Consider the following 17732-nt stretch of genomic DNA (forward strand, 5'->3'; position numbering starts at 1 on the left):
TCAGCCCAGGATCCAGAGCCAGTCAGTGAGGCAGAAGTTCTGTCTTTCAGACATCTGTTAGTGCTTCCACTATCTTACTGACTCTTATTAATTGACTACATAGCAGGGATGAATACTGCTTTGTAAAACATGTTTCTCTGTGTAATTTAAAGTTGGATTTGTTCACAAGCAGCTACTTCCATAAATATGTTCCTCCTTACCAAACTTCGTGCAATCTGCGCTCACTCTTGATTTCTTCTTTTCTTTTAGTGCTCATAAAGGGATTAATTTTAGGGTATGGTTTGGGCAAGTGCAAAATTGCAAATTGATTAGAAGTTAAAATAAAAATAAAACCAAATGGCTTTTTAATTTCCTAGAATGAATGAAATACAGAAAGAGTAAAAGCTGAAAATTTTATTTGATTTTCAAATTTTTTTCATTTCAAAATTCAGAATAGGAACCTTAGCACTACAAAATGAAATTTCAGTCTATGATATTGAGATGAAACTTACTCATTTGATTAAATCATATAATACTTTTCTGTGTCTACACTTAGGAGACTAAAAGGTCCATAGAGTTGCATGCTTTTGACAGTTTTCCTGCAAAATCCAGCCTCCAATGCCATAGCTCATGGGAAAATGTGATAACTTCAGAGGTTGGAATAAGATCACTTTATTTTAGAAATCACCTCCAGAAATTCTTGAAAATTATCTCTAAGTTTAATACCCCACAAAATCTTACAGTTCTCATTTGGTTTCTGTTAACTTTGGTCTATGATATCAGAATACAAAAACTCTTCACAGAATATTTTTCTAGAAAAAATTAGTTGTTTTTATTGATCCCTGCATTGTTATTTCCTCTACTGCTACAAAACATTTGTTTCTCTCCCTATTATCTGACTATTATCTTTTGAATTATTTTTCCACATTAACTATTTTAATTATTTCAAATTATTCCAACTCAAAGTCAAAGCCAATGAAAACAATATTTTGTTGAAAATTATAATTTGTACATTATATCAATTTTAAGGTGAAACATTGATCTCTGAATTGAATAGCATGTACTTTGACTCAGAATAAAAGTAATTAAAGATGGTCACATCAGGTTTGAATCGAAATGTTGTACTACTGCTAGCTGAATTAGCAACTTGGTTTGATATTTTTAGGTGAACATCAGGTTCATGTCACAGGTACACAAATGCTTTTTAGGATGGGACTGGAAGACAGGGCTGCAATGACTGCAGGAGAGGAGGAAAGAGCTGGCAAAAGATGGGTGAATAAAAGCATCCTGATGCCAGCATGTATCCACATAAAGCTCACTTTGCCTGCATAATTAGATTTCATTCTGCAGATGAGTATCCCTTGTGTAGGCAAGGCCTTAATTAACAGACTGAACTAAACAATCTTAGTTTGAAAAGTTGCTCAGAGAGGGCATGAACGTGCTCATCTTGTCTTCTACTTGTCCAAATGCAAAGCAATACAAAGTAGTAGAGACTATCTCCATGAGGTGATTTCATAATAACTGATCTATGCATGCTGAGCTCCACTGACTTGCTGAATAAAGCAAAAAGGATTTCCATAACTACAGACAAAGTCCTTCATATGGAAAAAGCTTCATGCAAATTGCTAATAATTAAATTGTTCAGATATGAAGTATTCATTTTAACCTTCCCCTTCAAATGTCCTGTCAAAGATTGCTTCTGGTTTGAAGTCTGCAGGAAATCAGTAAAACACTGTGTTTTTTGAAGATGGAATATTATGGATTTATTAATGCTTCTTTGTTAAAGTCTCTAAAAACATTTTGAAATTAGTCTTTCCATTCAGATGACCTTTATTAATACTGTGCATTTTGTTCTTCTTCTCTCTTTTATTTTAAAGTGTTTTAGTTCATGTGTCTTGCTTTTTTTTAAAAAACAATTTCTGTGAAAGGGATCTTCTATGTTAAAACATGGTGCCTGATAGCTTGGGGTTCTTTGCATGGGCCACTGGTTTTATTACAATATTAATAATACTAGCAGTTTTTGTATATGATATAGTTCTATAATTGTTAAATTTGCAGAAGGAAGACAGTCAGTTGGTATCATGATCATAAATGTTTTCTACAAAAAGTTAAGCTGTAGGAGGAGTGACATGGGCAGTTTCTAGATTATATCTATTCACAGAGGAGTCTGCTCTAGAATAAATAGCTATTGTACCACATGCCTCTTTCATTTTTGTTTTCCAAGAATGTTTTTCCAGGCGTAGTTGATTAGGAATGTATCGATATATTTAAATAGAAGTCATAATGCTCTGTTTGCCTGAATCTGAGAGACAGCACTAGGTGTACACTGTTTTTCTAATAGGAAGTCTCCTGATATCTATAAATAGACATGTTTGAGTTCTGATTGTTCTGTACTGAAATAACTGGCTAGATGTTTAATTACTCTAAATAGAAAGCACAAATAATGGCACACATTCAAGCCCTCCTGAGCTGTTCTACTTCCTGGGCACTGGCTCAGAAACACACCAGATCTGAGGCTGCTTTTTCCTCTTCTTCTCTTCAGTACATTCATATTGATCACTCTGATGTATCCTAAAGGCAATTACACAGTGCAGCATATCCTTTGGTGTCAGGGATCAAATTCATCCCAGGACAGGATATGTCACAATAAACAAGGGAAGGAAATGAGCTGCTTCTGAGAAATGGAGTTCCCTCCAGCTCCCTTTCAATTTGCACACAACTAGGCATTGTGCTTTATATATAATTATAATGATTTATTCAAAGGTGTTTACTAGTCCGAGGCATAACATCTTGCTTATCTGATAATTACATAGCTGGTGAGGTCATCGAGTAGGTTGTTAGCATTGCCAATCTTTTGCACTAAAATGAAGTATTTGCTTCTACATTTCTTTAATGCTTCATTTGTTTGCTATCTGTGACATTTTTATTTACCTACAGAGGTTTTTTGTTGTTTCTTTCACAAAGAAGCATGTAGAGAATCTATCTTGCCTAAATTTCATATACCTTAATTACTTTTATACCATAATACTGGTTCTCATAATGTGAAATTGAAGAACTCATTGCAATAATAAGTGTAGTGTAACTGAAAATAGATCTCTTCAGCTTTGTCACACTGCTTATAAACATAAAAAAGTGATAGTTACTTTCATAGTCCTGGATCCATTCTGTACAATCAGTTCATTACTGTACTTAACGTAAATTGAGTGTTAAATCTCCTTAAGTGAAATCTTCACCCTGCTTGACATTTGTAATCAAGATTGGGATAGGGAAAAAATACATTTCAGAGAAGGAAATAAAGGAAATAAATAAAATAAATGCCTCTGTGGGCCATTGGTAGAACCAAATTTAGGGAGTAATCAAATCAAATTAGGAAGGCATCACAGATGGATAGCACAAAATGGAATAATATGCATATAATCTTCCCAACCTTGGGAAAAAGAACCAACCAGTCACTGAAATAGCTGTCCTGCAGGGAGCTTTGAGACCTGGTGCTATACTCTGCCTTGGATGTTGTACAGCTTGTCTGGCTGGCCTTTTTGTTTGGAAGTTTGTTATTACTAATTGTCATCCTGTCAGTTAAATGATTTACCCTTTATTAAACATATTCATTGTGACCTCAACAGATGTAATAATTCTGTTGTGAGATGTAATTACCTCTAACTTGTCCAGATAAACAAATAACTATGTGAGGGAGCTGACCAAGCTCATTTGAAGGAACACTGGCACTTCTACACTGCAGCATATGTTGAGGTCTGGGCAATCTTCAGGACTTATCTGTATCTTCTAATTCATAGTGGTGTTTTAATTGGTGCAATTTAGTTCTGTCTCTTCTTCAAGCAGCTATTGTCTGATTCTGGTGTCACTTGTTTTCTGATAATAGAACCCTATGGTCTCACAGGTCAGTTTTGCCCCAGAAAGGAAGCATCAGCACTAGCTCAGAAGCCAGGGTCTTAATTCCCACTTGTACATCAGTTCTAGATCTGGCAGTTGGATGTCTAATATTTAGGAAGCCACTACACCAAAATTCAGGCTAGAAATTCCTGCTGTTTGCATGACCAGTATTAGTTCCTAATAAAGAAAGACCTCAGAAGATCATACTGCATATACTGCATATATGTTATAAGTAAGCATTGTGAAGAGTTAAATAAAAAAGGGAACAACTTAAAGAAGCATCATGTTAGTGAACTTTTTATGTTCTGAATGCTAAATAGCAGGGTTTGGACATCAGCAGGCAGGGATAACAGGAAATGCCAACTGTGAAACACCTAAATATAGTTTCAAAGCTTGAACTTTGGTAGCAAATATATCTTTTATCCTGCTGCCAGCTGTAGCAATTCATGTACTTAGCACTCCGACAGTTTAGTGTTCTTTAGGACTTACCTCTTATGTATTTTTTGCACAAATAGGAATTGCATGATATTTTCTTTCTCAATTTGCTTCTTTTCTTTCTGGATAGGTGGTATAAACACTTGGGATCTTCTGATCTGCTTATCTTCCAGAAAAAATGCTGGTATTGGCTGCATTCAAGCAGAAGACTTGCATAATCTAGAGTTGTTCCAGAAGGTATGTGATTATTGTGTTATACTTTGTGGGAATGGATGGACAAGCTGGGCCAAATTTTCAGCCCGCATAAAAAGAAAATTATCTAATGCTTATTTTATACCACAACACCATGATTTAGCAGCAATGCAAAAAGGTTTTTCATGTTTTCTATTTGCTGGGAAATACTTTTCAGATACCAACATTTAATTCTTTATATCACACCCGATGATCAAAAGCAATTTCTCATTTGGACATAGTAGGTTAGTTTGGATGTGTTTCAGTGTAAATACTGAAAATTGTTACAGTTGGGTGTCAAGTTTCCCTCTTCTCTTCTTGAGCTTGAACTTTTGTGTTCTTGGCCACCATCACCCGACATGGCAGCAAAAGTGTCCACAGAAGTCAAGGGAAATTTAAGCAATTTATCCCATTGGAAAACAGACTTTAGAAATGGGAAGAAACAACTAGAAAATGCACACAATATTTCAGAATAGTAGCACAGGCAGAAGATAGTGCTAGACAAATTTAGGCTTCACATCTTATGTCACCGTTGAATTTCACCTATTGTAATTGCTCTTTTGTAAACATAATTTAGGCACCTCTCCAAACAGTGACAGTGCTCCAACAATTGATAATGTGTTAGCTAGACCAGTGTTCTCCTCCAGGGCCTTCAAGGAAGTTCCTTGGTCTGGCACTGCAGACTGCTTACTCATGGTCCAAAGCGTCAGTAGGGCCAATATTTCTTGGTATTTTCAGGATTGCTTTTTTTTTCTTTTTTCTTTTTTCTTTTTTTTTTCCCCGTTTGAGTGTGTTGTGGGCATTGTTTAAGTTAATTAGATATGTAATGTCTAAATAAACAACTGCCCTGTTAATAAAAATATGTAAGTCTTTGAAAAGATTTGACCAAGCTATAGTACAGTTGACTTGCATTTCAAGTAAAATGGCACAGATAATAATGTAAGGCCCTAATTATAGACTGCAACTTGAGATACAGGGAGAAATGGAACTGCTTTTAGAATGTGCCTCAGGTATAAAGTTCATGAAGATACAAAAAACAATTTGTGTCCACAGAAGTCAGACCTAGGAGCGTGTACACTGAGATTCCCTGGGACAGGATGCCTTATCCAAGTGTATTCAAACTGGAATTTTTGTAGCAGTTCCAGTTTGCTAGAAATATACATACTTTGAATTATGGGCTCAGATCATAAAATATCCCAGGCTTCTGCAAACTGCGTTTTGCTCATTCTGCCTATATTATCATATCTGAGCCTCTAATGCTGTGCAATATAATAATCTTTACAGCACGTTGCAATGTCCAGAAGCTTCACACATGAATAACTGAGACACAAGGTGATCAAAGGAATTGTCCAAGTTCTCTCAGGAAGTCTGCAGCAGAGTGGGGACTTAAACCAGATGGCCCAGACCCTCAGATAACTTTAAATATTGAGTAACATTACTCGCTGCTGGCGTGTCCCTACCACAGTGCAACACAGTTCTTTGTTGCAGAGCCTGGATGTGGTTCAGCTACATTAGCTTTCCACTGATCCCAAGCATGGCCATTCAAGAGGTATAGGGTATTTCCACGCAGGGAGAGGCAGTGGTTGGTAAGTGGCAGAGAATAGAGAACCTGCAGAAACTAAAAAGGGGACAGGAAACAGGTGAAAGCTCAGCAGCCAGGAGGAGAGATGTAGGTCTCTTTATTTTGTGATGCCATGGAGGAAGAGTCCACACCTTAACTTCATTATCCCACACTGCAGGGATGGCAAAGTTGTAATTTCCTTTTGATGCTGGCAGGAGTTTTGCTTGAGGTGTCTCTGATAAATTGAACACAGACCCATTGAAGGCTTTTTCCTTTTTTTGAAGGAAAAAGAACACTTTTCTGAATAAAATCATTAAAGCTTCTCTTCTTATGTACAGGTAAACCTACTTCCAGAAATCCAGCATTTCCTTTGCAGAAAAGAGGGATTATGCCAGATAACAAAAGTCTTTTCAGGTAATCTAATTTCTTCAAATTCAATATGCGATGATGATCTTTTAATAGTTGTCACAGGAAGTTTCTGACATAAGACTGTCAGGCTTAAAATTCTGTTTTATTTTTAGTAATGAATGCATAAGGGAAAAAATGAAACAAGAATGGAAATCCATTTGAGACACCACTTAAATATAAAGTACAGTTATGCAGTGTCTTTTCAGGTAAAGATATAGCATTGTTTGGCTATTGCATATTGCAGAAATAATTTGGCTATAAGTGTCTTATTTTTGGACTGTTTTGTGTTAATGTAGTGTATTGGTGTTTACTCTTCAAAGCCTGGGGTTCAGTGTAATATGTTTGTTCAGCTTTACAAAAATGTTGTGGCATGGAGATGGAGTAGGAGTCAGAGTTTGGTTCCCATCCAGACATAATTTACTGGTATAAAGCCTTTGTGTATTAAGATCATCAACCAGAAAAGTTTAAAGGTTATGGGCGAGTTTCCAGAGAATTCTAATTTACCATGGGTGAAATTCAGCTTTGAATAGAAAGTGGAAAAAAACCATTGTGTACTCTGTTAGGTTTTTTTACACTACAGAGGGACACATTATGATCTCAGTTACACTTCTCAATATCCATCATCGATGCTATTTTCAATTTATGATCTACCTTCACAATATAAACTTTGCTAATACGAAATTTTGCCTTTTTCTTGGTTTGTTCTGTAATCCAATAACAACCAACTCCACATTTATTTCATTAGTATTTAGCCTTATTTGTAATTATATGTTTGATTCTTATTTTTTTCCCCTCCCTTCCTGTCCCCTTCTCTCCCCTCCCCTCTCTCTCACCTTTTTTATATACATGCTAAAATCTAACACATAAGAAAGGATTCTTTAATCTCATTTACCCATTTAGAGTTAGGTATCTTCTGCAGCAGTATTCTAGTCTTTCATTTAAGTCAATGGAGAGAGAGAGACACACCCACAAACACTACTTCTTTTTATCCTAAAATATGTGTTTAAAATAGGTGTGTTGAATTACCCTCTGCAAGTACTTACTACCCAATTACCTCTCATCACTGACTGTAAATGGGGCCTAGACAAGAAGCTTAGATTAAATAACTCACATTTGGATGCTTGACTAAATTTGAGGTTAGAGGTTTCCTAACCAAAGTATACCACATTTTCCCTTCTAATTTTTGTGCTGTTTCATTTAAAGATGAATCAATATTTAGAAGCTGTGAAGTGTTTCCCTTAAAGAACTATACATTCAAGGTCAGTTTAAATCGGGCCTTTAGGTTTTCCTGGCGCAGTACATTGTCAAAACTGATCATAAGGAACATACACTGTAATAAACATCTATCCGGGTCCCATGAGAGTCCTTTTTCATGAAGTCATATTGCATTCTGTTTTGGCTGAATTTTAGCATTTCTTCAGTGATGCCTAGTGCCTTGGTTCCCTGGAAGTGAATTAGAAAGTATTCTGATATATACCAGTTTCAGAAAAAAATTTAGGCAGATTTCTAAAAAAGTCAAGGACTTCAGAAATTGGTATGTCCTGCTCATGTTGTGAGAGATTGCCTTTAAAAAACATTAGTTTGCCCTACTGCTCGGAGAAAGGCTAATTGCAGTGGTTTTATTCTTTTGCTACCAAAACCATGGGAGGCACTAACCACACACAACTTTCCCCTTCCAATATGCACATTTCCACTGCTGTCCATAAACTGTGGTAAAACCACTTTGTGTATGCCAGTTCTGATAAGCTGTTTGGTGTTTTCTCCTGTACTGGGTTTTTGTGGCAAGCTTTTGGTAGTCGGTGGTCACAGGGATGGCTTCTGTGAGAAGCTGCCAGAAGCTTCCCCCATGTCCAGCAGAGCCAATTCTAGCCAGCTCCAAGCTGGAGCTACTGCTGGATAAGGCTGAGCCCATCAGGAATGGTGGTAGCACCTGTGGGATGATGTATATAAGAAGGGATAAAAAAAAAACAACTGCACAACAGCAGCTGGAGAGAAGAGTGGGAATATGTGAGAGGAAAAATCCTGCAGACACCCAGGTCAGTGGAGAAAGAGGGGGAGGAGGTGCTCCAATTGCCAGAGCAGAGATTCCCCTGCAGCCTGTGGTGCAGACAGACCATGGTGAGTCAGCTGTGCCACTGCAGTCCATTAAGGTCCATGGTGGAACAAAGATCCATCTGCAGCCCATTGGGTATCCCACGCCAGGGGAGGTGAATGCCTGAAGAAATCTGTGACCCTGTGAGAAGCACATGCTGGAGCAGGCTCCTGGCAGGACCTGTGGAGAGAGGAGCCCATGCTCAAGAAGTCAGTTCCTGAGTTACTGCACCCCATGGGAGGAACCCATGTTGGAGCAGTTCATGAAGAACTGCAGTACAGGGGAAGAACTCATCTTGGATAAGTTCATGGAGGACTGTCTCCTGTGGGAAAGGACTCCATGTTGGAACAGAGGAAGATGAGTCCTCCCCCTGAGGAGAAAGGGTTGGCAGAGGCAATGTGCGATCAACTGACCGCAGAGTTCACTCCCCTCCCTCTGAAGGGAGGAGCTAGAGTATTAGGGGTGAAACTGAGTTTGGGAAGAAGAGGGAGATGGGGGAAAGGTGTTTTAAGGATGGTTTTATTTCTCGTAATCCTATTCCGATTTGTCTGGTAATAAATTTTAGTTGAGTCTGTTTTGCCTATATCAGTAGTTAATGAGTGATCTCTCCTTGTCTTTATCCTGATCCATGAGCATCTCATTATAATTTGTCTCACCTCTCCAGCTGAGTGATAGGAGAGGCTTTGGTAGGCACCTGGCATCTCGCCAGGGTCAACCCACCACATTTTCTCTTCAGGGAAGGGCCATTTGTAAGCATCTTATTACTTATATTTTTAGTACTTTCCTGGCAAAGAGAAAAGGCCTTGTGACTGATGCAGAAATACCACTGAAATCAAGGTAACGTGTGCGTTGTAGCAGGGGTCTGAATCTTGCCCACCCATCAACAGAGGATTATTCTAGCAGTCTACTGAAGGACTATCATATAGAAAAAGACCACCTATCACCTTTTTTTACCTTATTTTACCATTACAAATAAAAATGGTTTTGAACCTAAATTAGCTGAAGTGTTTTAAAGCAAAAATATTAAAAAAAAATCCATGCCTTAAATCTAAGTATCTCCACATCAGCATATGGCCTAGGGGCTGAGGTAGCTGTTTCAACACAAGATTCTCATGCCACTTGAGATGCCACAGAGAATACAACACACCCAGTAGGGTGGGCAGATTTTGCACAGGACCTTTTGGTCCTTTTGGTCCAGCAGCTGGAGGTTCAGAGGGATGTCCTGTGTTGTCCTAGATGGCAATAGATGTATGTTTGTAGGTACCTGAATTTAACACTGGGTATTTAGAGTGAGCAAGCCAAAAAGAGAATTTACTTTCAGCATAGTTTAGTGTTAGCTGAATTGCTCCACACTGACTGTATAGACTCCGCTGGTGTCCACTGACAGGAATGGGAACTTAGACTGTGGTAAGTGGTGTCATTTTTGTGTAGACCAGACCTCAAAGTGTTTCAACGCAGAAATTAGTCCCATTTAGTATCACTGGATATGTGAAATGTAATCTTATATGAGTGACATTCATCCATAGAAAGTGAAATTAGAGTCAGAAGGGTAAATAACTTGATTTTAGGTTAAATTGACAAAAAGGCATTAGTAAAAACAAACTTCTAGAGGCAAGACTTCAGATACTTCCCTTCCATTCCCCTGATAAAGCCAGCTCTTTCCACTTTCTTTTGCTTGCATTCTCCAACAGATCTTTCTTCCCAATAACTGTTAAGTTTCCAATTAGCAGGATTTGTTTGATCCTCAATTTTTAAGTTTTTCACAGAAATAAGTTTTCATCAGTATTTCCTCCACAAAAGAGTTTGTTTCCTTTCAAATCAGTCATGTAGTTTCACTCGTGTGTGTTTGAGTCAACAGGGCTTCTCTGCAATTCCTGTTGAAGAGGATCAGTGGGTTTGTTATTACTGTGTTTGTCATTTAGTTAGCCTCCAAGGAGCCAAGCAATTTCCTGTAAAAGTGAAAACACAAAGAATTATGTCATCTATTAAAGACATAGTAAGCTGTAGAAAGAAATATCAGGCAGCAAGGCTGAGAGGATGGGATTGCTGGATTTACTGTGTGCTATGACAGTGTTGACACCGATAACCTGTGGTAAAGATTTTTTAAAAAAACTGTTATACTATTTCTTGTTGCATAACTCTTAAGCTGATAGGTTTTGTATTTAAGAAAGCATGCCCATTCTCATACCCCTGTTTTATAGGAAAGAAAATGGTTTGCAGAAAGTACTTTGCCAGTGCTTGTTTCTTTGCTTTGTCTCTTTAATAGAAAATATTTTTGTCAGTCTGACACTTCATATTCCTTCTATCTCTATGGGGGGAAAAATTATGCACATACCAGTGATGACTGCTTTTTAGTAGAGAAGCAAGAAGGTTAAGGAGGGATAAGAATAGTAACAGATCCTAAATTTCAACACTGACAACTGCTTGCTGCTCAGTATGAGAAGACTGGTTTCACTTCTGCTTTTGCAGGTCATTTGGCCCAGTGTTTAAGTGCCTTATGTCTGGTCACTATATGGGACTTGGGCCATGAGGAGGTTCTGATATGGCTAATGGATGACGAAGGAATTCTCCTGGCATTTATTGTCCAGGTCAGCAAAAGCTGCAGCAGTTGCAGTGATCTGGAAATTAAATCTTCCTGCAGACAACCCAAACCTAGAAGCTTTCTGAGGTTGGAAAATTATACAGTCAGAGAGATTTTAGGTGTTCAGACTTGGTATCACACCACAGGTGCGTTAAAAACTGTGCTTGGCTGCCTCCTGGAGCTACACGCAGATGAGAGATGTAGAGGACTAAGGTCCACAGTGTGAGCAGAGTCGCTCAGATTCATTTTAAGGAACAGGAAACAGGTACAGCAAATAGTCTCTTTGACAGGTTTTGCCTGGAAAAATAGTAGAATTGCTTATAGCATTGCCTCCCTGATTTTTCTGTTCTCTGAAGATTCTAAACTAGTCTATCTTCCCATGCATTGTTGTTTTATCTACTCACACAGATCACTGATCCTTTGTTTAAGAAACACTTTTGCTACACGGCTTCTATGTTTCTTTTTATTAGTGACACTAGTGCAGAGACTTTACGACTGTTTACCAGACTTACATGCTCTTCTGATCACCTTCCGGACTGGCCAACAGCATTAATCACAAGGAAGGTCTTGGGATGGGCGTAGTCCTAATGAAATTGTGTGGGAGGGAGAGCCAAGATGGTCCAGCTGTGTGACTGTGCTCTCACTGTGTGTTATGTTTATGGTCTGGTGCTAACCCCATGGCAGCTTTCCTCTCCTCCTGCCCAGCAAATCTCTCTTGCTTGTCCCCAGTGTCCCTGGGTTACTGTGGATTCAGTGGGAAGGGTTACAAACTGAGAGTAGGAAGCAAGACTCAGTGGAGCCACCTATGGACAAGAGAAACCATAGATTAAATTTGTTTTCAGTTGTAATAATTCAATATCTCTGTGACAGGAACGTGATTTTTTTTAATTTTAGTTATCATTTCTTTTGCCAGCTGGTCCCTGTAAATGTCTTCACTCCAGCTCTGATCAGGTTTGTGCCTATTGCCTTTCTGTTACTGAAGCTGCTAAGAGTCTCAAGAATGGCCAATGAAACCAATATCTTATTCTTTTCAGTTAATTTGATTATAAACTATGTGGGTTTCTTTGGTTTTACAGCAGTGGCAGACCTCAGCTAGGACAAGAATGTACTTCTGTAAGAACAACAAATATGAGTAGTCTAAAAAGAAGTAAAGCAGCCAAATTGTTTAATTACTTGACCTACACTAATCTATATTCTACCCTGTTACTAGTACAGAATTGTGGCTCTAATCATGTAATCATATAATCAGCCAGCATTTTCACTGACTTGTTTTTTCCAGAGTTTTATAACTTATCTGTATAATTAAGTTCTAGTATGAAAGACGCATACAGAAGAAGTAGCCCTTCTGGAAAATATTGGAAAAAACCCCCAAACCTCTAATGCTTACCTGTGAGGATGCTCTAGGAATGAAAAAGCAAACAATGTATTCAATAAATACTGTAACTACCGTTTCTCATTCACCTGCCAAAACAGAGAGAAAATAAAAATAGTAAATGATTAATCTAAACTGAAGCTGTATTTGGTGATGTTTTTAAAGAGGAAAAAAAATAACATCATACAAATGATCCTCATTTTATCTTTTTAACTCTGAAACTTCAAGGGTGCTTTTGGCATGAATTTCAGTGCATTTCAACCCACAGTTTAAAATAATTTCCCTCTGTATCTCCTTTACTATAAAATTGTTTGGCTTTTAATACTAAACATATTTAGGATAGTTTAAATTTACGGAAACCACAAGTAGTTTGACATTTCTGCATTCTAAATATCCAGAGTGGGTTGCTTTCAGATTAACTATATTACAGAAGGCAGGATTACTGTGTTTTTTGAATATGAAAACCTTTTAAGGACAGCTGGATCAATATAGTCAGTAGTGGGTGGGATATTGTACCTGCAGCAATGTGCACATCACAAATGAAGCTTGAAACCCATGTTAAGACCATGCCAGGAGTTTTAAGTAACAAACAAAAAATGACATTACAGTGAAATCCATGGAAATTTTTCCAGGACTTCACTAGGGGCTAGGATTGCCCTAGTCTTCCTAATTTCCTTCAAATACTCATTATCTACTTTGAGTTTCACAGCCACCCTTTTCTAAATGCATAGGTTATAAAACTGAGTGTTAAAGGTTCTCTCTCTTTCTTTGGCATCCTCATAATGTATAATCCATAGGAGAGTCTTTTGTTTCGGAGTCGTTTCATCCAATAGGTCAAATGGGTAACAGGAAGCAATTAAGTAGGATAGGTTTGCTTTCTGTGACAAGTCTCAAGGTATGTATTGGTGGTAGTTCAACTGAAGTCATCCGTCCTCCAAAATCAACATTGAAAAATGGAAAAAAACACAAACACTTTCAATGCTTATTACTTTCATAGTTATACAGCTTAGAGAAAGTTGCTATACCTGACTGAGCCAGAGGTATGGAATACTAGGCTTTATTTTGATCAAAATCTCTTAGTCCTGGAGGTGCTCAAAAGTCTGCTTAAGAATCTATGAAAGGTTTTTAAGCATCTCCTGATGTGGAGCAATCTTTGCAGCTGTTAAACACACCTTCCCAACCTACAAGGGCTGGAAATTTGCCCGGTTGAAAATACCAGAAGACAACCAGGTTGTAGCAGTGCATCTTGCCTTGTATCACAAATAAACTCTTTGTTTTCCAGCAGCCCACATCAGTCAGGAAGCTGGATGATCCTAGAACACGATGCAATGTGGAGTTCTTCTAATTCACTGAGATGCCCTGTCATAAAGCAAACCTGCAAGGCTGGCAGAGAGGACCTGTTATCAGTACTTCCTAAATATTGTGCAGTAGAAACTGATGATAAAGGGCATGAGGTGACTATCATTATCTTTTTTTTTTTTTTTTTTTTTTTTTTTTTTTTTTTTTTTTTTTTTTTTTTTTTTTTTTTTTTTTTTTTTTTTTTTTTTTTTTTTTTTTTTTTTTTTTCATTTGTGAGAGAATTCAGGCTTCTGATAGAAACAGACTACCACTATGAAAATCTAGGAAGAATTTCCCAAGGTATCTATGCAGATGGAAAGGCTCCTGTATACTTTCAGGATCAATGTACTTCCATGATCTGGGAGCCCCCGGTGGTCCAGGGGAAAATACACTGCACTGTCACTGCAGAGACCCGGGTTTGTTTCCCGGTCGGGGCCCCTCCCCGGGCAGATGGAGCTCGTTAGCCCTGTAAGGCAATCCATCTACGTCCTGAGAACCTCGCTCCCACCGTCCAAGCGTGCTTGGCCCCGGCAGATGAACCTCAGGATTAAAGGGTGGGCTCAGTTCCGCGCACACTGTGTCTCACCTAAAAAATCCAATGCGCAGGCTGGAAGGTGGAAAGACCTTCCCCGGTTCTTCGTTCGCGAAGTGACTGGCCATTACTTCCATGATCTAAAGTAATGTCTTTCCTGCTAAAAAGAAAAGCATTAGCATGAACACTACAATGAACACTCTACAAATTCTTTAGCATGAACACTCTACAAATACAAATGGGCTAAGCTTACAATATCACCTTATGAAAGAACGTGTTCTGGGCTCAGAACAAAGCACAGCACTTCAGTTCTGTTGTATCTCTAGCTTTGTGCTTCATTAAACAGCCAGGAGCTCCCAAGGTGATTGAATAGCTCTTGAAATGTTTGTAACAGATCTGACAGTTGACAGGCACTTTAGAAACGAAATTACCTTTTTCTTACAGACCATAGTCCTAATTTTTCCTTGTTTCATGTTTGAAGTGTATAAAATATGGTCTATTTGATCTTGAACAAAGTAAAAAACCAAACTAACAAAACCCTATCATAACCCTCCTTGTAAGACCAAAGGATACTACAAAAGGAAGGATAAAGAAGAAGACACATTCTCATTCATCTTCTATTTCCTTTTCTTTAATTGAGTGTTACTCACTTAGTTCAACCAGTAGGGTATTCTCCTGTTGAATTCCTCACCTTTGCAGATCGCCAGATGTTCACATTAGCCTAAGTGTTCCATTTACCACCAGTTCAGGTGGCTGCAGCTTGACTCTGCTCCAGGAAGTATTAATTTGTCCAAATGTCCTTCTAGCTATTGGTAAAATTTTTCTCATCCACATGTACTCATAAATCAGCTGTTCTTTATTTCGTATGTGTTAAATCTTCACTTCAGAACTCTGAGCTAAAGGCAAGAAAATGTCTTAGGATCTGGAGACTGGGAGAGAACAAGAAGTCATAGCTGTGTAAAACACTAGAAAGGCCTCATTAGATGTCAATGAGGCTGCTGCATTAGGTGTCAATTGTCGCTGTTACTGATATGTTTGTTGTACTTTGAGAGACTGCAGTTGACAGGACAGTATCTACCACCAATTTATGTGACAAAGAGGTGCTTAATTTTTTTGATCTGGATGTGTTGACTTGCTTTGGTGTGTCTTACGCCTCCTTTTCAGATGTGCCCTGCAGCCCTTCTTATGTCTCAGGTCTGTCTTTTACCTGTTGTTGTGGTTAGAGGGCTAATATGGGAATTCAGTTGAGAACATGTAGTGGCTTCCTTACCCATCAACATGGCCTTATGGTGAACACCCTAGGCAGAGGTAAAGTGGTGCTGTTTGTTGGTGTTTTCAATGGTGCCATTCCAGAGACGTCAGCATAAGAAACCTTTTTCAAACCAGAATTTCAAGGAAGGAAAGCTTTCTGGTTTTTTTATAAGTGAAACCACATATCCAGCCTTAGGTCCTTTGCTTTACACTGCTTCATCACAAATGGCAGCAGCAAAAAGCACTTGTAGCAATGCCTGCAGCTGCTCCTCAGGAAAAACAGCAGTTTGTGCAGCATTTCAATTATTGCATAGCCACTTTAAAGGAAAAATGTTCTTTTCTATTTTTCCTTTCTTTTGATCTTTAGTGTCTGCTACAGAAAATACTGGTGTTAAGATTTTGATATTTGAAAGCAGGGATGTAATCTGGACATGGATGTAATCTGGATGCTGGAACTCTTTCCAACTTGTTTTTCCAAGCTGCCTGACAAATATCAAATGCTGAGCCTGCCTCACCTCTTCCATTATAAAATGTTGATGTTGTTTACATACTTCAAAAGGACTGGTTAATTAACAACAGCTTGTAGAGTGATTTCAAGACGGAAAAACATGGCAATTACTGCAAACAGTAAAGGCACTGCAAGCTAATTTTCATTGATGATAATGTTGATTAACAAATACACAGCTCTAATAAACACTGTTACTGCTTTTGAGTGCAGGAGCAGGTGAAGAGTTGCCATGAGAACTGATGTAGCTGAGTTCTCAGTTCAGCCTTACTGATATCTCTTTATTATAATGAAAATTGTGTTTATTGATTACTAGGAGTAAATTTACCAAAGTGGGGGACTGTCACCTTCTCTTAACTCTGCCTGATGATGTACATTCTCTGTGTCATCTCAAAGATGCAAGCACCTAGTGACAGTCTCACTTCTTCTTTTTACAGCCATCTTGCAATGGACTCTCTCCCAGGTAGATGCCAACACAAAACCAATAGTGGTGTAAGGCACCATACAAACAGAATACTCTATAGCATGAGGAATAATTCATGACAATTGTCCCTTTCTTAGTTCTCTATGCTAATCACTAGAACCCTGATTTTTTTTTTTAACTTTCTCTTCTTTAACAGATGCCAGGTTTCTTTTTATTTTTTTGGTTTTTGTTTTTTTTTTTTTTTAATGTTGAGACATTTTGCAATGACTTTGGGCAATACTAAGGATCTTCTACCCAGTTGTTTGAGAATGCCAGGACAGTTCTGTTTTTCATCTGTCCCTACCCATTTTTTAAGTTTGTTTTGTTATATCAAATCAATTAATGTTATATCAAATGAATTAGTCTTTTATATTTCCCTGAAACAGCTAAAACTCTCATTTAGGAGGGGTAAATATAGGTACAAATCTCATCTCATTATTTTCAAACTCTGTCTTGTGAGTTAATACGATATTGCTTACTTGTTGCCTTAGCAACACAATTAAAAACATATTTTTAAAAGGAAAAGACACTTTGCTTCCTCTTGTGTAATGAGCTGAACAGCCCTTTTTTGCCATATTCTTGTTTTCAGTGATATGTTTACTTTCTTTTAAATAAAGAAATTATTTTGTGCATTTCCCTCTCTCAACATTATGGTTGTTTCACCTAAAGTAATTGTGAAAAATGTGCACCTTTGGCATAATTTGGCTTTCAGATGATCAGATGAGAAGAACTGTAATTGTGATCCTTTGCATGGTTCTGTTAATGTTGACTTGGAGCTATGGACTAATATAAAAAGTGTATATGTTGTAGGGGGCTTGCTCTGGAAGCACAGTTCTGCCTCCTTCCAGCCATGTGCCAGGTCAGTATCTTGCTGTTTGAAGATCGAGGCTACTCGAGTTGAACTCCAGAGTCTGACAGTGCTGGTCTGTTCCTGGTGGATGTGCTACAGTACCAAAATACAGGGCCACAGGGCCTGGCTCCATAACTCCATAAATAGTCGCAACGGCAGAAGGCTGTGTCTTGCCTTTTTACCCATGTGAGGATACATCAGAAAAAGATCTCTGAAGTGTGCACTCTGTGCACTGTGAAGGGC

General features: G+C 38.2%; 1 protein-coding gene across 1 annotated transcript in view; it reads left to right on the forward strand.

Annotated features, from left to right (window-relative positions):
* Nucleotides 1–17732, forward strand: part of LOC114067229 (cadherin-like and PC-esterase domain-containing protein 1) — a 99478-nt gene that overhangs the window by 27560 nt on the left and 54186 nt on the right. The window contains exons 4-5 of the mRNA XM_027902523.1: nt 4436–4542; nt 6436–6511. Of these exons, the coding sequence (XP_027758324.1) occupies nt 4436–4542; nt 6436–6511 (183 nt within the window). The remainder of the gene's footprint in view (nt 1–4435; nt 4543–6435; nt 6512–17732) is intronic.

This window comes from Empidonax traillii, unplaced genomic scaffold, assembly GCF_003031625.1.
Source record: "Empidonax traillii isolate 1590-97213 ecotype Southwest subspecies unplaced genomic scaffold, ASM303162v1 scaffold885:size433544, whole genome shotgun sequence".
Taxonomy (NCBI): Eukaryota; Metazoa; Chordata; class Aves; order Passeriformes; family Tyrannidae; genus Empidonax; species Empidonax traillii.